At 41.6% G+C, this 17,562-nt stretch overlaps 1 protein-coding gene across 1 annotated transcript in view; it reads right to left on the minus strand.

Annotated features, from left to right (window-relative positions):
- Window positions 1-272: 272 nt before the first annotated feature.
- The window catches only part of TNFAIP6 (TNF alpha induced protein 6), a 34,981-nt gene continuing 17,691 nt past the window's right edge, over window positions 273-17,562 (minus strand). Inside the window, exons 3-6 of the mRNA XM_073647210.1 lie at window positions 14,294-14,455; window positions 8,591-8,819; window positions 6,392-6,432; window positions 273-2,944 (exon numbers count right to left, since the gene is read on the minus strand). Of these exons, the coding sequence (XP_073503311.1) occupies window positions 2,787-2,944; window positions 6,392-6,432; window positions 8,591-8,819; window positions 14,294-14,455 (590 nt within the window). The 3' untranslated portion in view covers window positions 273-2,786. The remainder of the gene's footprint in view (window positions 2,945-6,391; window positions 6,433-8,590; window positions 8,820-14,293; window positions 14,456-17,562) is intronic.

A 17,562-nucleotide genomic window follows, 5' to 3' on the forward strand; every position in this document is an offset into this window, starting at 1 on the left:
GGAGGGGCACATTATTACCTGAAGGAGACAGGACGGGGGACATTATTATATTGAGGGGTGATTCATGTTTTTATAGGCTTTATACAAGGGCTCATACATCTGACCAACATGCAGTTGGAGACCCAGGTCCAAATTTTGTACTGGGGCCAATTGGACTGTAGTTATTCTACTGACCTTTTTCCTAGATTAGAGCGTGCTCAGATAACGCTTCTACACTAATAGGGCGTTGGTCAGAAAGTAAGAGTTTAATATTAGGCCTAGTGACCAGTGTGAAAATTGCATTTTTTTTTATTTAATACAGATCATAATATGAAAAATAGCAATAAATTAATAAAAAATAAACAAAAAAATATATATAAATATAAAAGCCTGATTTAAACAATAGGCCTTTTTTTATGACACATTCCCTTGAAAGGAACTCTGTCAAGAGCTTTATGGCTACTAAGGCAGTATCCAAACTGGGAAAATGACAAAACATGTGCAGATTTACATTCTAGGCTTCTGCGCATTCACGGTGCGTTTCTGGCCTGGCACTTGTGCAATACTCTCCCTAAAAAGACCCCACTGATGTCAGTGAGGATGTTGCCCACAGCAGTACTGTTCATGCACCAAGCCAGGAATACATGGCAGATGTGCAAAATCTCATTGCCTAAGTCAGTGATACAGTAGGACTGTACACAGGATTTACTGTGGACAATCAGAGTACTTCCCGGGCTTGAAACCGCCCTCTGGACACGTACCAGCTAATTTGCATAATGCGTGAAGGTTTTTTTTTTCCTTTAGAAATGCTGACTGTCTGCATCCAAAAAGTGCTTTAGTCCCGTAGCCCACGCTGTTCTTGCTTTAGTCACCATAATGCTCATGACAGACTCCTGTTAGAGGGGTTAATCCAGCTCCAACTAAAATTATTTGTATAATGAAAAGTTATAGTTTTCCAATATAGTTTCTGTATGAATTGTTTCCCTCTTTTCAAAATCTCTGCTTGCTGTCATTTTATAGCCACTCCGTACAGTACATGATGCACAGTCCATCCCATGAACAGGAGTGACTTTTATTAAGGGCTCGTGCAGACGACCCTATAACTTGGACGAGTGCTATCTGTCATTTTGACAGATGGCACTCGTCCCCATGTTATTCTATGGGACCGTGCACAAGTCTGATTTTTTTTTCCTCAGACTAAGTGGTCTGAGGAAAGATATTGCAGTGTGCCCAATTTGCCTCTGATAATCGGATGGCACTCGCCCATTCAAGTCTAAATCTGTGAAAATCTGAGTGCGATCTGATTTTCATGGGCTAACAAATTAAAGCTGCACTCTGTAACTCAAACATGGATACAAACATGGAATATGAAATTGTAACTGCATTGCTGCTCTTGAAAAAAAAAAAAGTTAAAATGAAGATACTTAGCGCATAAATTGGCAAATTCATGTGTGCCCAACAGCCAATGACAAGATGACCTTCTTTGCTGGGAAACCTAACCTAATATGATACCTCTCCTGGGTTGATAGGTTAGGTCCCAGCAAAGAAGGTCAAACATGGAATATATGAAATTGGAATTGCATTGCTGCTCTAGAAAAAAAAGTTAAAATGAAGATACTGTCTTGCAAGGTGTGGGAAAGACTTAGTGCAACACAAAGGGAAGAGGAAAAGGGAGCCCAGACACTAGGGAAAGGGGGGGAGTGGAGACCTCCTAGGCTGATCTAATATCACCCTGTCTTCCCTAACGTCCCTGTATTGACTCTTCACCAATCGCCGCACACGTGCCTCGCCCTGTCTTTCCTTGGAGTATAGCTGAGGCTACGGAAGGGGGGAGATGAGTACTAGTCGATCTCCACTAAACACTATAGACAACAGGGGTGGACAAACAAGGGGAAATTGCTTAGCTTTAGACGAACTCCAGACAAATGCACACATGTCCTCAAGCTCCAGAGAGGATGAAGTACTGCTCTTGCTAAAGCCTTCACAAGTAGAAATGAATATAGCCGGCACCTCCCTCTGAAACACAGAAAGTATTTATACACCCAGGGAGGGTGTTAATTAGCCATAGGAAGGTAGCTGCTGGGTCCTGGAGACATACTCTAAGAAGGTGTCTGCAATGCCAAACGTAGAGATCTCCTGCAACCAACTGCAGGGCGACTGTCTGTCACTTTTGTCACATCCGTGACCGATATTTAGTGCATAAATTGGCAAATTCATGTGTGCCTAAAAGCCATCGACAAGACTACTTTCTTTGGAAATGACAGTCAGCCTTTGATATTCAATTTTCATGGACTGAAATAATGGAAAAGATGGAGACATTTTTTCTTTTTTTTTTTCTCTCCACCTCCAAGAAAATCGGATCACACTCTGATCAAACTTTTATCAGTCCTATTTTCTTGGATAGAGAGATGACCCTGGCCTAAGGGGAAGCAATCAATGAAGGGTCTTATTGAATGACAGCAAGAGATATTGAATATTGTCAGAAACTGATACAGAAAGTATAAAGGCAATAAATAATCTTTATTTGCTAAAACTATAATCCCCCAATAATAACTCTGTGTATGAACAGACATCGGCCGCCGGGCCTCTCGTAATTAATGAACGTGGTCACTGCAGTATGTAACATGGAAACTTGAAGAAGTCATCTATCAAAGTCGGCTGGACGCTAAGTGTTTCAGTCATCTCCCGTTCAAGTGGATTGGAGCTTTGCCCAGAACAGCCGGAGCGAGGACAGATGAATCACCACCACCACCATCGAAATCATTTCACTTGCTCTTTGCCTTAGAAAACGCATTTTCTAAAATATTTTATTTAATATTATAATCTATAAAGTCAAAGTTGGCTTCGGACGTAAAGTTTGAGTGCATTTCCGGGAGGGAGTACGGCTCCAGGGCTGTGTACTTGATTTGGAAGCCTCCTCCCGTGATGGATCCGTCTGACAAGAACTTTAACGTCATGACGTTCCCTGAAACAGAAGTAAAAAAAAAAAATATTTAAAAAAAGGTCACCAGGGTATGAGTAAGGACTGGTAATATTTTTACAACTCTATTTGGGTGCAAATCTGCAGCCGTGATTAATCAGTACATGTAATTATAATTAATTGGTCCTGGAGACGCTTTCATAATGTATTCCTTACCCCCGGTGTGCGGCGGCGGGGCACTTATTATTTTTGCATTCTGAATTACTGAGACATTTTCTACTAGGCGTAATACTACTACCTCTTTAAAGGGGTTGTCAAGATCTTTGAAAATTCATGGCTTTCTCTTTAGGTACAGTGGGTACGGAAAGTATTCAGACCCCTTTACATTTTTTCACTCTTTGTTTCATTGCAGCCATTTGGTAAATTCTAAAAAGTTCTTTTTTTTCTCATTAAAGTACACTCTGCACCCCATCTTGACTGGAAAAAAACAGAAATGTAGAAATGTTTGCAAATTTATTAAAAAAGAAAAACTGAAATATCACATGGTCATAAGTATTCAGACCCTTTGCTCAGTATTGAGTAGAAGCACCCTTTTGAGCTAGTACAGCCATGAGTCTTCTTGGGAATGATGCAACAAGTTTTTCAGTCCTGGATTTGGGGATCCTCTGCCATTCTTCCTTGGAGATCCTCTCCAGTTCCGTCAGGTTGGATGGTGAACGTTAGTGGACAGCCATTTTCAGGTCTCTCCAGAGATGCTCAGTTGGGTTTAGGTCAGGGCTCTGGCTGGGTCAGTCAAGAATGGTCACAGAGTTGTTCTGAAGCCACTCCTTTGTTATTTTAGCTGTGTGCTTAGGGTCATTGTCTTGTAGGAAGGTGAACCTTCGGCCAAGTCTGAGGTCCAGAGCACTCTGGAAGAGGTTTTCATCCAGGATATCTCTGTACTTGGCCGCATTAATGTTTCCTTCAATTGCAACAAGTCTTCCTGTCCCTGCAGCTGAAAAACACCCCCATAGCATGATGCTGCCACCACCATGTTTCACTGTTGGGATTGTATTGGGCAGGTGATGAGCAGTGCCTGGTTTTCTCCACACATACCGCTTAGAATTATCACCAAAAAGTTCTATCTTTGTCTCATCAGACCAGAGAATCTTATTTCTCATAGTCTGGGAGTCCTTCATGTGTTTTTGAGCAAACTATATGCAGGCTTTCATATGTCTTGCACTGAGGAGAGGCTTCCGTCGTGCCACTCTGCCATAAAGGCCCGACTGGTGGAGGGCTACAGTGTTTGTTGACGTTGTAGAACTTTCTCCCATCTCCCTACTGCATCTCTGGAGCTCAGCCACAGTGATCTTGGGGTTCTTCTTTACCTCTCTCACCAAGGCTCTTCTCCCACGATTGCTCAGTTTGGCTGGATGGCCAGGTCTAGGAAGACTTCTGGTGGTCCCAAACTTCTTCCATTTAAGGATTATGGAGGCCACTGTGCTCTTTGGAACCTTGAGTGCTGCAGAAATTCTTTTGTAACCTTGGCCAAATCTGTGCCTTGCCACAATTCTGTCTCTGAGCTCCTTGAGCAGTTCCTTTGAGCTCATGATTCTCATTTGGTCTGACATGCACTGTGAGCTGTGAGGTCTTATATAGACAGGTGTGTGCCTTTCCAAATCAAGTCCTATCCGTTTAATTAAACACAGCTGGACTCCAATGAAGGAGTAGAACCATCTCAAGGAGAATCATAAGGAAATGGACAGCATGTGACTTAAATATGAGTGTCTGAGCAAAGGGTCTGAATACTTATGACCATGTGATATTTCAGTTTTTCTTTTTTAATAAATTTGCAAAAATTTCTACATTTCTGTTTTTTTCAGTCAAGATGGGGTGCAGAGTGTACTTTAATGAGAAAAAAATGAACTTTTTAGAATTTACCAAATGGCTGCAATGAAGCAAAGAGTGAAAAATTTAAAGGGGTCTGAATACTTTCCGTACCCACTGTAGGTCATCAATATCAGATTGGTGAGGATCTGACGCTTGGCACTCCCATGATGAGCTATTAACAGGAGCCGTGGCGACCGGAAGAGACAGTATACAGAGTCAGAACAGCACAGTGCTTTACACCGTGTAGTGGTCGCTCTCAGGTACTGCAGATCACAGTCACATCAATGGCAGCCTAACTGCAGTACCGAAGAACGACCACTATACAATGTATGGAGCTGTGCTGTCCCAGCTCCATACACTGTTTACTTCCATCCGCTAACAGCTGATTGAATACATAAATAGCTGGTTTGGGCTTTGTATATGGTGGAGGGGTCTGGTTTGGGGTCTGTATACATGGGGGAGGGGGCTGGTCTGGGGTCTGTACACAGGAGGTTTTCTTCTGAACTGTGTATAAGAAACTGATGAAGAATGGTCTAATCTGGCATTTAGGGGGTCTTTGTGAGGTCTGTAATTGTTTAGGGGGTCTTGTTTGTGGTCTGTATTTGTTTAGGGGGTCTTATGTGTGGTCTGTATTTGTTTATTAGGTCTTATGTGTGGTCTGTATTTGTTTAGGAGGTCTTATGTGTGGTCTGTATTTGTTTAGGAGGTCTTATGTGTGGTCTGTATTTGTTTATTAGGTCTTATGTGTGGTCTGTATTTGTTTAGGAGGTCTTATGTGTGGTCTGTATTTGTTTAGGAGGTCTTATGTGTGGTCTGTATTTGTTTAGGAGGTCTTATGTGTGGTCTGTATTTGTTTATTAGGTCTTATGTGTGGTCTGTATTTGTTTATTAGGTCTTATGTGTGGTCTGTATTTGTTTATTAGGTCTTATGTGTGGTCTGTATTTGTTTATTAGGTCTTATGTGTGGTCTGTATTTGTTTATTAGGTCTTATGTGTGGTCTGTATTTGTTTTGGGATCTTATGTGTGGTCTGTATTTGTTTAGGGGGTCATTTCTGTGTTCCATATTTGTTTAAGATCTGGTGTGCGGTCTGTATTTGTTTAGGGGGTCTGGTGTGTGGTCTGTATTTGTTTAGTGGGTCTGGTGTTTGGTCTGTATTTTTTTGGGGGGCCTGGTATGTGGTATGTAATTGGTTAGGGGGTCTTATGTATGGTCTGTAACTGCTTAGGGGGTCCGGTATGTGCTTGGAGTGTAAAGAGGGCTGTCATACGTACTATTTGTGAATCAAATGCTGTAGGTCAGGATTTTTCCTATGTACCTGAACAGCCCGGGGGCTCAGTAATTAGCACTATTGCTTTGTAGCGCGGGGGTCCAGGGCATGCCTTCAGAGCATGTTAGGAGTGGTAGTTTTGCAAAACCTGGAGAGTCACAGCTCGGAGACCACTTGTGTGGGGATTATTCTTTCTTGCCACTGAAGTTAATATGCACTTCAGCAGCTAAAGGGGAAGAGTAGGAATAAATTTAGGGTTTATTATGGGTAGTATTATCCATGTCCAATATAATATAAGTAGTCTACATAGTAAACAGATATCAGATATACTGTATCACTAATCTTTATTAATACCTGTGCTGATGATGTCGTCGGGAAGCATGTCGCCACAAAATCTAGAGAAATGAAGACAAAATCCTGTTAGTTTTGTATTACCAGCTCTTCAGTATTACTGTACAGGTTATTGTCATTTATGTGAAAAGCAGCTGTCAAAAAAATCCACCCTTTATAGTGACGCCCCTCCCCCCTCCGCTCCGTCCATAGACCCTCAAAGGTTATTTAGAAAAGCAATGTCCACACAATTATTCTCAGTCATTATTTCCTCTCCTGTTTTTTTTTGTATTTGCAAGTAGGATATTTCAGCTCAGGTACTTGCAGAATTTTAAAAGAAATTTTAAAGTAATTCAGCCCCATTCTCTCACTTTTTATTCACTTCTATACAACCCCTCTATAGCACCTTTCCTGCCACCTCCCAAAAAATGAATAAAAGCGTTTAAATTACGCAAATTATCTCTTCAGAGAGGAAAAGGACTAGAGCTCTAGCGTCTCCTATTGGATGAAATATCCCTAAAAATCAATATCTACTTGTCACGCCAGGTGTGGGAAAGACTTAGTGCAACACAGAGGGAAAAGGGAAAGGGAGCCCAGACACTAGGGAAAGGGGGGAAGTGGAGACCTCCTAGTATGGTCTAGCGTCACCCTGTCTCAACTATCGTCCCTATATTGTCTCTTCAGCAATCGCCGCACGCGTGCCTCGCCCTACTCTCCCTGGCGTATGGCTAAGGCTAGGGATGGAAGGAAATGAGCACTAGTCAACCTCCACTAAACTCTGTAGACAACAAGGGTGGACAAAACAGGGGAAAATGGCTTAGCTTTAGATGAACTCCAAATAAGCACACGGCCTCAAGCTCCAGAGAGGACGAAGTACTGCTTCTGCTAATCTTCACAGGTAGAAATGAATATAGCCGGCGTCTCCCTCTCGGACACACCAGGTATATATACATCCAGGCCAGAGAGCTAATTAGCAAGAGAAAGGTAGCCGCTCAGTCCTAAAGACAGCCTCTTATCTAAGAGGCTGTCTACAATGCCAAACGTAGAGATCTCCTGCAACCCACTGCAGGGCGACTGTCTGTCACCTCTGACACACCCGTGACACTACTCCTTAACGAGCTTTGAAATATGACTTAGGATAAAAGCCAAATCAGAATATCAATTTGCAGACACAGTTTTCGAGGTGTTGCCCCTCATCAGTGCAAAGTTTGAGATCTGATTTGACTAGGTGAGAGGCTCTGGACTGGGGTATAAGGGGTAACGTTTCTCCTTGTGTAGAATGACAAGCCAAGCTTGACATTTCAGGGTGAGGAGACTTATAAACCAAAAAAGCGTTTTAAAATTGTTCTAAGTGATATTATACTTGGCAGCCCCATATACGTCACTGAGCCATGCGTGCAAGGTGCTAGAGATGAGAATATTGATTTCATGTAAATTCGCTGGACCCTTCGAATTCAAACTATTTGTGCAAATCACCTGTAAATTCCCACCGCCATTTTACACAAAGCAGCAGATTACATCAGCCAGAGAAGGCTCAGGCAAACTGCGTGGGTTTCCTTGTAATGCCTTGCAGCTATCACATTATATAGCATAGCACAACCAATCAAGTGGGACTATCAAATCTGAACTGTGGGGGGGGCGTCACAACTCACAGCTTAGCCATAGAGATATGGAACAAAAGCCATAAAACACCGAATAAACATTACTGATAGTGTGTGACAGGACAGCAGTGATAAACTGCTTCAATCCATTTACTTTTCGCCATATTTGATGAGGTCACTTGGACATTAGTAAGACTTTTTTTTTTGCATTAAAGTGTTCAATACAGTCCTAGGAGACCTCAGAGTGTTACACATGTGTTTTCAGTGCAATTGAAGGTTTTGCCATACTTGCGATTTACAGCCAATCGATTCACTGCAAATTAAATTTTTGGAGAAAAATTCAAAGGAGCTGGAGAATTTGAAATGAGAAATATTTGCTCTTCTCTACCTGGCGGCCCTCTGTATCTGGTAACTCCACCTTTTTGGCTCTGATTGGTTTGCATGACTCCACATAACCAACTGGAATCTTGCATCTGTGCTGATGAAGATCGGTATATACGCGATTCACTCTGCCCTGCTGAGGTTAGTGCAAAGCGGGATTGATGGGGTCACTCCAGCATTGTATCTGATGTGTATGTTTGCCATTGTTGCGTACATTGAGTACATTTTAGATTGGATTTACCTTCCCACTAAACCGTGAACGTCGTCATAGCTGTCATATACTTCTAGGTAGTCGGACACACAGTCAGTGTCTTCTTCAATATCCATCTCTAGAAACTGCAGATGTATGGGCTGACCAATCTTAACCCGGATGTGCCAGTAACAAATTTGTTCATTCTCGTATTCGTTAGGATATCCTGGAGATTTAATAATTCTTTCTTGCTCCGTTAGCACCCCACCGCACTCCTTTGCTGGAGAAAAATCAAGGACATGTTAGTGAAAATCACTTATATATGGGACACTTAGGAGCTGTCAATCAGGTTAGGTGGGAGAGATTCAGCAGCAGCAGGGAGGAGGGACATTGAGGAGCTGTCAATCAGGTTATCTGGGAGGAAATTCAGTAGTAGGGAGGTGAAGCACCAAGGGTCTTTCAATCAGGTTAGATGGGCAGAGATTTAACAGCAGGGAAGAGGGACACTGAGGATCTGTCAATCAGGTTAGATGAATTATCAAAGGAAATACATCAAACTAATCAGGTCGAAGAGATGTGTATAATAATGTGTGCAGTTTACATTATGAAACTCTTTCTCAGTGAGACACTATTTCATTAAAAAAAATGTGTTTTTTTCATGAAAGATCACTGAGTAGAATACCTGGATTATGAATACAGTAAAATTATATATAGAGTCACATAAAAGTTTAGGACTGTTTAGTTTGGGCAGTTTCTGGTGGAACAGATGACATTTACTTTTTTGCAATTTTGAGAATAAAATATTGGAAGTTATGTGTCAGATTTGCCTTTGTACTGTATTTACATAGCTTTAAAGCAAACCAGCCCTTCATGCTGATTTACTTACTGCTTATACACAGCTATTCAGCTAAGCAAGCATAGCTGCAGTGTAAAGCATGGGGATGGACATTACACATGCTTGAGCCTTTAATGAGACAGGAAATGAATCTCAAACTTCTATATTCTCCGATCTGGTTTGGTGACCATCACTGTGCCCTAAGCCTATATACACACAGAGCTTTTTGAGGCATTCAAACACGACAACTTTTTTAAATAGAAACTGCTTTCAGCAATGGCTCTGTTTTTAGAGAAGTTTTTCTTTTCTGGTAGTGGTTTTGAAGTGTTCTGGAATTCGGGTTTTTTTTGCAGCCGTTTGATTGGACAGTGTTTAGTTTGGAGTAGATTCTATAAGGATCAGCTTCAAAGAAGTGATCTCTTTTTTTTTCCAGCAGGTTTTTTTTTGAAAACCTCCAAAGAAAAAAAACGTAAAATGCGTCATATGAACAGGAAAGTGGATTTCCAGCATAAATGAATAGGAAGAGTTTTCCAAGTGTTTTGAGTAGGATTCTGGAGAAGATCCGCTCAAAAAGCTCCTTAAGAAACTCTGTGTGATCATAACTTTAGGGTATGTGCACACAATTCCTTTTTCAGGGGGTTTCTGCCTGGAATCCTCCTGAAAAAGCGTTGCGAAACTACCTCAAAATATAAACGTAGTTCACAGCAATTTCAAAATGACAGTGCACTTGTGCCGTCTTATGTCTCTTCTTTTAACTGTTTCAGAGTTCTGAAACCGTGAAAAGAATTAACATGTTCTATAGTGTAAAATGCCTGCGACTGAGCCGCATCAAAAAATGATGGCAAAGCTGCCAGCGAATCCTCTTCAGGATAAAAACTAATGTCAATTAATTGAAATGGTTTCGCCTAGAAAAACTCGGCTCTGCCAGTGGAACAAAGACGTTGTGTGCACACACCCTTACGAAGCAGAGTTGAAAAACGCCAAACAGCCCAATGCTAGCAACCAACAAATATCATTGTTTAGTCAGAAAAACACTAACGTAGATTGGAACAATACTGTAAAAAAAAATTTTTCATGGACCTCAAGGCTTATGTTTCATAATCCCTGACCCCCTGTGTTTCCACTTATTACCCTTGTCATCATTTTTCAGTCTTCTTACATCATTAACTGGTGTTATCCAATTGGCAGAATGGGCTTTTCACTTGCCATCTAAAGTTTTGCAATCTTGTTCCTGGCTTCATAATTCTGTATCCATTGTTATTGCCATTTCTTTTTTACATCAGGTCAGTTTTCTCCAGAATATATGATGAAACTTTCAAGTGCCAAGATGGACAGCACTTTAACCCATTAATGCCACCTGCCAATTTTTTTTTTTATCGTTTTTCCTCTTCCGTTTTTTTTTAGCAGCCATCGCTCTTTTATGCTTTTGTTTTATGCTGGACAAATCATATTCTTTTTTTTTAGAACTGTTTTGGGGGTAGATATAAATGACCACATTATTTGCATTGCAAATTATGGAAAGTTAGAAAAAGCTATTTTTTGTTTAGTTGTTTTTGTTTATATATTTTTTTTTTACTGTTCACGTTTTACAACAAATAATCTGAATTGAATACATTCTATAAGTTTTTACAGTGGATACCTAATAAATGTAGGATTTTCTTTTTAATGTGTTTTTTAAAGGTATTTAAAAAAAATATATTTTTTTAAATATTAAAAAATATTAAAAAATGAGATTTCTTTGTAATTTCCCATGATGGGAACTTTTTTTATTCTTTTACTAATTTTTTCTTGCAGATGTCTTGTGTATGTATGTGTGTACATACATTATAATGTGTGTGTGTATATATATACACATTATTACATCATTTTTATATATACATTATTACATCTTTTTTATATATATATAAATATATACACACACATATATACATATATATATAAAACATACAAACATGCATTTTTTTATATTTTACAACATTTTTTAACAAAAGAAATCATAAAGGCATATATATTTTTTCTTTATTGTCCATTTTTTTCCACTGCAACTAGGGCATCGATAATAATCCCAGTTACAGGGGACTACAGTCCTAATAGGATTCTAACAGGATTCTTTGTGGTTATGTCTTTAGACTGCTCTGGATTATTCCTATCTGAGCCACCCCCCCATAAAAATAAGCACTAAATAAAAAGGTCCATATCTCTAAAACCATATGGAGGATTGCTAGATAAAAAGCTTAGTAAAAAATACCCCAGAATACTCAAGGGAGCAGCAGGAATAAAAAAAAAGAGCAAAAGCTGATCATTTTTTCGACTTAGTGACAGCTCCTCTTAAAGGGAAAACTTTATCTCTTAGACCCTTTGGTTGAAAACCTGTCACCCAACTAAGCAGTCTGCAATTGGGATAGGAACCCTGAAACAGCTGTATGCAAGTGGAATCGTGGTTGGTAGGTATTATATCCTATGTCAACTGGCAATGCTCGTTGATATTGACTTAGTGAATTGCTACTTCCAGTTTTTGGCACTACACTAGAGACCCTGTTCTTTTCCTCTGTAAAGAGGCTTTTTTGCATTTTTTTTCACACAGAACATTGGCAAAAAATTTCATTACGCCATTGTGGCGGTGTCTTTAAAGGGGTTTTCCCACAAACTAAAGTTCATTTTAATCAATAGATCTTGGAATAATAATAATTTCCACAATTGGATGTGTTTAAATGAAACGTTCCTGTGCTGAGATAATCTTATAAATGTGCCCCTGCTGTGTACTGTGTAATGGATGTGTCTGACCGTGCAGGAACATGGTCTGATCATACCACAGCTCCTGGGCAGGGAAGGAAGCAAAAGAGTATACAGACAGGACAGCAGGGGATCACAGCTGATTGTTTGCGAGGTAAAACATTTCACTGTCTGTTTTTAAACAATGTTTTACTTCAAATAAAGAATCAGCTGTGATCTCCTGCTGTCCTGTCTGTATACTCTTTTGCTTCCTTCCCTGCCCAGGAGCTGTGGTATGATCAGACCATGTTCCTGTACGGTCAGACACAGCCATTACTCAGGGAAACATTTATAATATTCTCTCAGCACAGAAACATTTTATTTAAATACATTCAATTGTGAAGTTATTATTATTCCAAGATCTACTGATTAAAATTAACTTTTGTTCGTGGGAAAACCTCTTCAAAGGGAATCTGTTACCTGATTCATGCTGCCCAAACTGCAGGCATCATGAATCAGAGCCTGGCTGCACAATTACTGCCAAGTATAATGTTCTCTGAAACTCGCCAGCGTTTCAGAGAAAATATTCTTTAACTAACCCCTTCGCAACCCTGGGATTTTGCGTTTTTTGCATTTTTGCTCCCCTTGTTCCCAGAGCCATAGCGTTTTTAATTTTGGTCAATATGGCTGTATGGGGCTTATTTTTTGCGGGACTTTTGAACGCCATTACTAATTTTAACATATCGTGTACGGGAAAACAGGAAAAAAATTCCAAGTGCAGTGAAATTGCAAAAAAATGCAATACCACAGATGTTTTTTTTTTTATTTTTTTTACCACGTTCACAGAATGATAAAACTGACCTGCCATTATTATTCTCCAGGTCATTACGAGTTCGTAGATACCAAACATGTATAGGTTCTTTTTTACTTAAGTGGTGAAAAAAAATTCCAAAGCTTGGTAAAAAAAATATATATATATATATATATATATATATATATATATAGCGCCATTTTCTAAGACCTGTAGCGTCTCCATTTTTCGGGATCTGGGGCCGTATGAGGGCTTATTTTTTGCGCGCCGAGCTGAAGTTTTTATTAATAACATTTTGGGGTAGATCCGATGTTTTGATCGCCCGTTATTGCATTTTATTGCAATGTTGCGGCGACCAAAAAACGTAATTCTGGCGTTTAGAATCTTTTTCTCGTTACACCGTTTACCGATCGGATTAATTCTTTTTTATATTGATAGATCGGGCGATTCTGAACGAGGCGATACCAAATATGTGCACGTAGGTTTTTTGTTTTATTATTTTATTTTGAATGGGGCGAAAGGGGGGTAATTTAAACGTTTATATTTTTTAAATTTTCTTTATATTTTTAAAAACTTTTTTTTTCACTTTTTGCTTGCTTCTATAGTCTCCATAGGAGACTAGAAGCAGCAACTGTCCGATCGCTTCTGCTACATACAGATGATCAGCAGATCACCTGTATGTAGCAGAAATGGTCCTGTGCTATGAGCACAGACCACTAGGTGGCGCTCATAGCTACCCGCTCATGATAACCACTGGAGTCTGCTGCAGACCCAGGGTTGTCATGACCACCCATCGGTGACCTGCGATCACGTGACGGGGTCACCGATGAGCGGGGTAAGTGACGCGCTTCCAGCGTGGCGCTGTTAAATGCCGCTGTCAAAGATTGACAGCGGCATTTAACATGTTAACAGCCGCGGGTGTTGAGGGCACATGTCAACTGTAATAATCAGCTGACATGTGCCCGGTTCAGTGCGGGCTCACCGCCGGAGCCCTCACTGAACCGGGGGATTACAGCCTGTGCATACTAATATGTCCCAGGCTGTAAAGGGGTTCAGATCCAGCCGTGAAACATCATCGGAATCAAGACTAGTCCGACCCTGCCTACGGATGGCTCTTCCCAGCGGTACGAGAGGTGGTCGACAAGTTTCTCGTTACAGTATAAGAATCTTTTGAACCTAGAGATAAAAGAAATGTATTTTTTCTCATACATTCTCAGTAGGAATTGCAGAGGAAAATCACAATGTGAAGTTCTAAGAAATGATGATCCAAGATGTATAAATTGGATTGACATCAGCTGACTGGGTAGTTGACATTAACAGACTAATTTCCTAAAAGTTAAACATGTCGACTAGTAATCTCACTTTTTCTATATTCCACACTTTGTGCTTATCTTACCATGGGGGTTGTAGCAGTAGACGTCCCATTTTTCGCTCTTGTTTAACCGGTAACCATAGTCAATGATGCCTTTTTTTCCGAATCCACAGTTGAATGTAGGCTTGACTATGGGATACCCCACTCTTCCCTTATGTAGCCATCCTGCGGCACAGACGTGAAACCCTGCAGGGTACAAACAATAGGACCTTATTGTACAGAGGAAATGGGTTTTCCTAACATTTTTGGATGCAGCGAGGTTTAATTGCTTTTAATTGCTTGTAATTTCTTCCACGGTTGCATATGACATTAGACATCAGATGTTGGCGTGTCGGCTGCAATCCTCAGTCAATTTAACTTGCTATTTGCTTGGATAAACGGTACATATAAAACCACTTATATTGCGCAGATGGAAAGGCCTTGGGAGGTTTATAGGATGTACGGTAAATGCAAACACAAGATGTTCGCTCCGTTACGGAATACATCTATACACTGGATTTTATATGTATCGTTCAGTGCAAGTACAGAAAAATATTTATAATCCCAAACCCAATAGTCCTAAAAGCCCGACAGTCTGACATTGGACCATAATAGTCCCAAATAAAATAAGTATGCTTAAAGAGGTTACCTCACTTTAAGTCTGCAGGAGCGTTGTGCTCCTCTGCCTCTTTGCAAGCTGGGGGGCGGTGCACTCTTGATGATTGACAGTTTGGACCAGTGACATCACTGAGCCGTCTGCCCGAACTGTGCGGTTCCCCCATGGTGCCAGCGGTGACAAAGCATCGTAAAAGCGCAATAATTAGTCTGCTGAAGATCAGAAACAGATTCCGAGCAGCTTTCAAGCGTGCACTCCTGCACTAGGAAACCAGCCACTTTAGAGGTGGCCGGTCACCTTAGCAATGAGCTGTATATTATAGAATTAAAAATCCCTCTGTTTTTAAGAACAGAGAGGATTTTAATAGGTCATTCGCAAAGTTTCTTATTTACAAACAGTTTGTAATTTTACCAATTTAAGATAACACAATCCCTCTAAGACTAGGGTCACACGACCGTTTTCTCCGCATCCGAGAAAAATGGTCCTATGATTCTGATCAGAGTCTGATCAGAACATGATCAGTTTTTCTCAGACGTGGGGAGAAAAAAAAAGAAGTTTCTCCACCTTCTCCATTCTGTCAGTCAGTATACGGTCATCCGAGTGCGGTCTGATTTTTTTTTTCATAAACCCCAAGACTTGCATTGCCGATTTTGCGGATCAAAATTGGACATGTCTTTCATTTTTTCCACAGACTACTCGGTCCGATATAAAATCAGACATGTGCACAACCCCATAGAATATCATGGGTACGAGCATAGGCAGGTTATAATGAGGGCAATCTGGGCTACCGCCCGGGGGCCCGGGGCTCCCGGGGGTCCATGGCCAGATTGCCCTCATTATAATATGTGCGGCACCGCGGCACATACCGGCAGTCAGAGGCGGGGGGCCCCGGGTCCGCTCCCCCAGCAGCGGCGCACGGCCGCTACTTCTTCTTCGGCCGGGCCATCACTGCACCTGTTAACTTCCCTGTGTGCTGGCCCGGCCGCGTCACTGCTAGGAGACACGGCCCTGTGCGCGGCCGTGTCTGCTAGTGTGACGTCATGCAGTGCGCGCCCTGCACTGCTAATTACCCCCAGAGAGGAGCTGGAGGACTGGAGCCGAGCCGGGGGATGGTGAGTGTGTGTGTGTGTGAGTGTGTGTGTGAGTGATTGAGTGAGTGAGTGTGTGTGTGCAGATATCATTGTGTGATGTCTGTTTATATGTATTTTTGTGTTTCAAATGTGTTTATGCGTGTATGTATATGTCTGTATATGTTTGTGTGCGTGACTGTGTGCGGCCTGCCGCTGTGTATAGATGGCGCCATGCGGCCTCCTGCTGTGTATAGATGGCTACGTGCGGCCTCCCGCTGTGTATAGATGGCACCGTGCGGCCTGCCGCTGTGTATACATGGCTACGTGTGGCCTCCTGCTGTGTATAAATGGCTATGTGCAGCCTCCTGCTGTATATAGATGGCGCCGTGCGGCCTCCTGCTGTGTATAGATGGCACCGTGCGGCCTCCTGCTGTGTATAGATGGCTACGTGCGGCCTCCTGCTGGGTATAGATGGCTACGTGCGGCCTCCTGCTGGGTATAGATGGCTACGTGCGGCCTCCTGCTGGGTATAGATGGCTACATGTGCTCAATATTAAGTCATACAATTAATGTAAAGCTATGTGCCAAGATACAGAAATGCTCCGGATTTTTTTTTAACGTTTCTGCATCTCCCTGGCAGAAAAAACGCATGCGGATTGTACATGCGGATTGTACATGCGGTTTCCTGCCAGGGACAAGCGGAAGTCAAGCGTTCTTCACATGCATTTCTGCATGCGGGTTGACAAGCGCTTTATAAAGTGATTTTAGCATCACTTAGAAAAGTACTTGACAACTTGGTCACACTATATAAATCCATGCAACCGGCACGGATTTATATAGTGTGACCGTAAAAGAATCGTAAAAAATAAAAAAATATATATACTTACCTTCTGATGGCCTGCCGACGTCAGCAGTCGCGTGACCCGCCACATGACTAAATGACGTCACCACAGGTCCTTTAGTCTACCGCGAGCTGCTGGCAAGCCAGGACGCATTGGATAAAGACACCGGGGGCCATCAGAAGGTAAGTATATTATTTATTTTTCATTTTATTCTTTTTTTTACAGGTACTATGGTACCCGGGTCCGGAGGAGAGTCTGCTCTTCTCCAGACCCGGGTACCATCCGCACATTGAAACGCATGGAATCCGCATGTACAGATCCAGTGATGCGGATTCCATGCGTTCCAATGCAAGTCAATGGCGGCGAAAACGCCGCACTTCCGCAAAATAATTGGTAATGCTGCGGATTTTTCCGCAATGATAATCCGCAGCGGAAATTTCCGCAGCATGTGCACAGCACATGCGGATTATCATTGGGGAACATGGCAGATCTTCTACCAAGCGTTTTTTTAAGCGTTTCTGCAGCGGAATTGCCGCTGCGGAAACGCTTAAAAAACGCATAGTGGGCACACAGCCTAAAAAAAATTATTATAATTAATATATTAATATTGTGCCAAATTAATTTCACGTGAACTATCACATGATCTATCACAGGGGATCATGTGACATGTGATACATCAGGTGTGTGTGTGTGTGTGGGTGGGTCTGTTATATTCATGTGACCCTGAGTCACTACTCACGGGCAAGCCGTGAGACAGGGTAGTCAAGGGGTCCGAGGTCAGATACC

Source organism: Phyllobates terribilis, unplaced genomic scaffold, assembly GCF_046119375.1.
Source record: "Phyllobates terribilis strain yellow unplaced genomic scaffold, ASM4611937v1 Scaffold_9__5_contigs__length_417890890, whole genome shotgun sequence".
Classification (NCBI taxonomy): Eukaryota; Metazoa; Chordata; class Amphibia; order Anura; family Dendrobatidae; genus Phyllobates; species Phyllobates terribilis.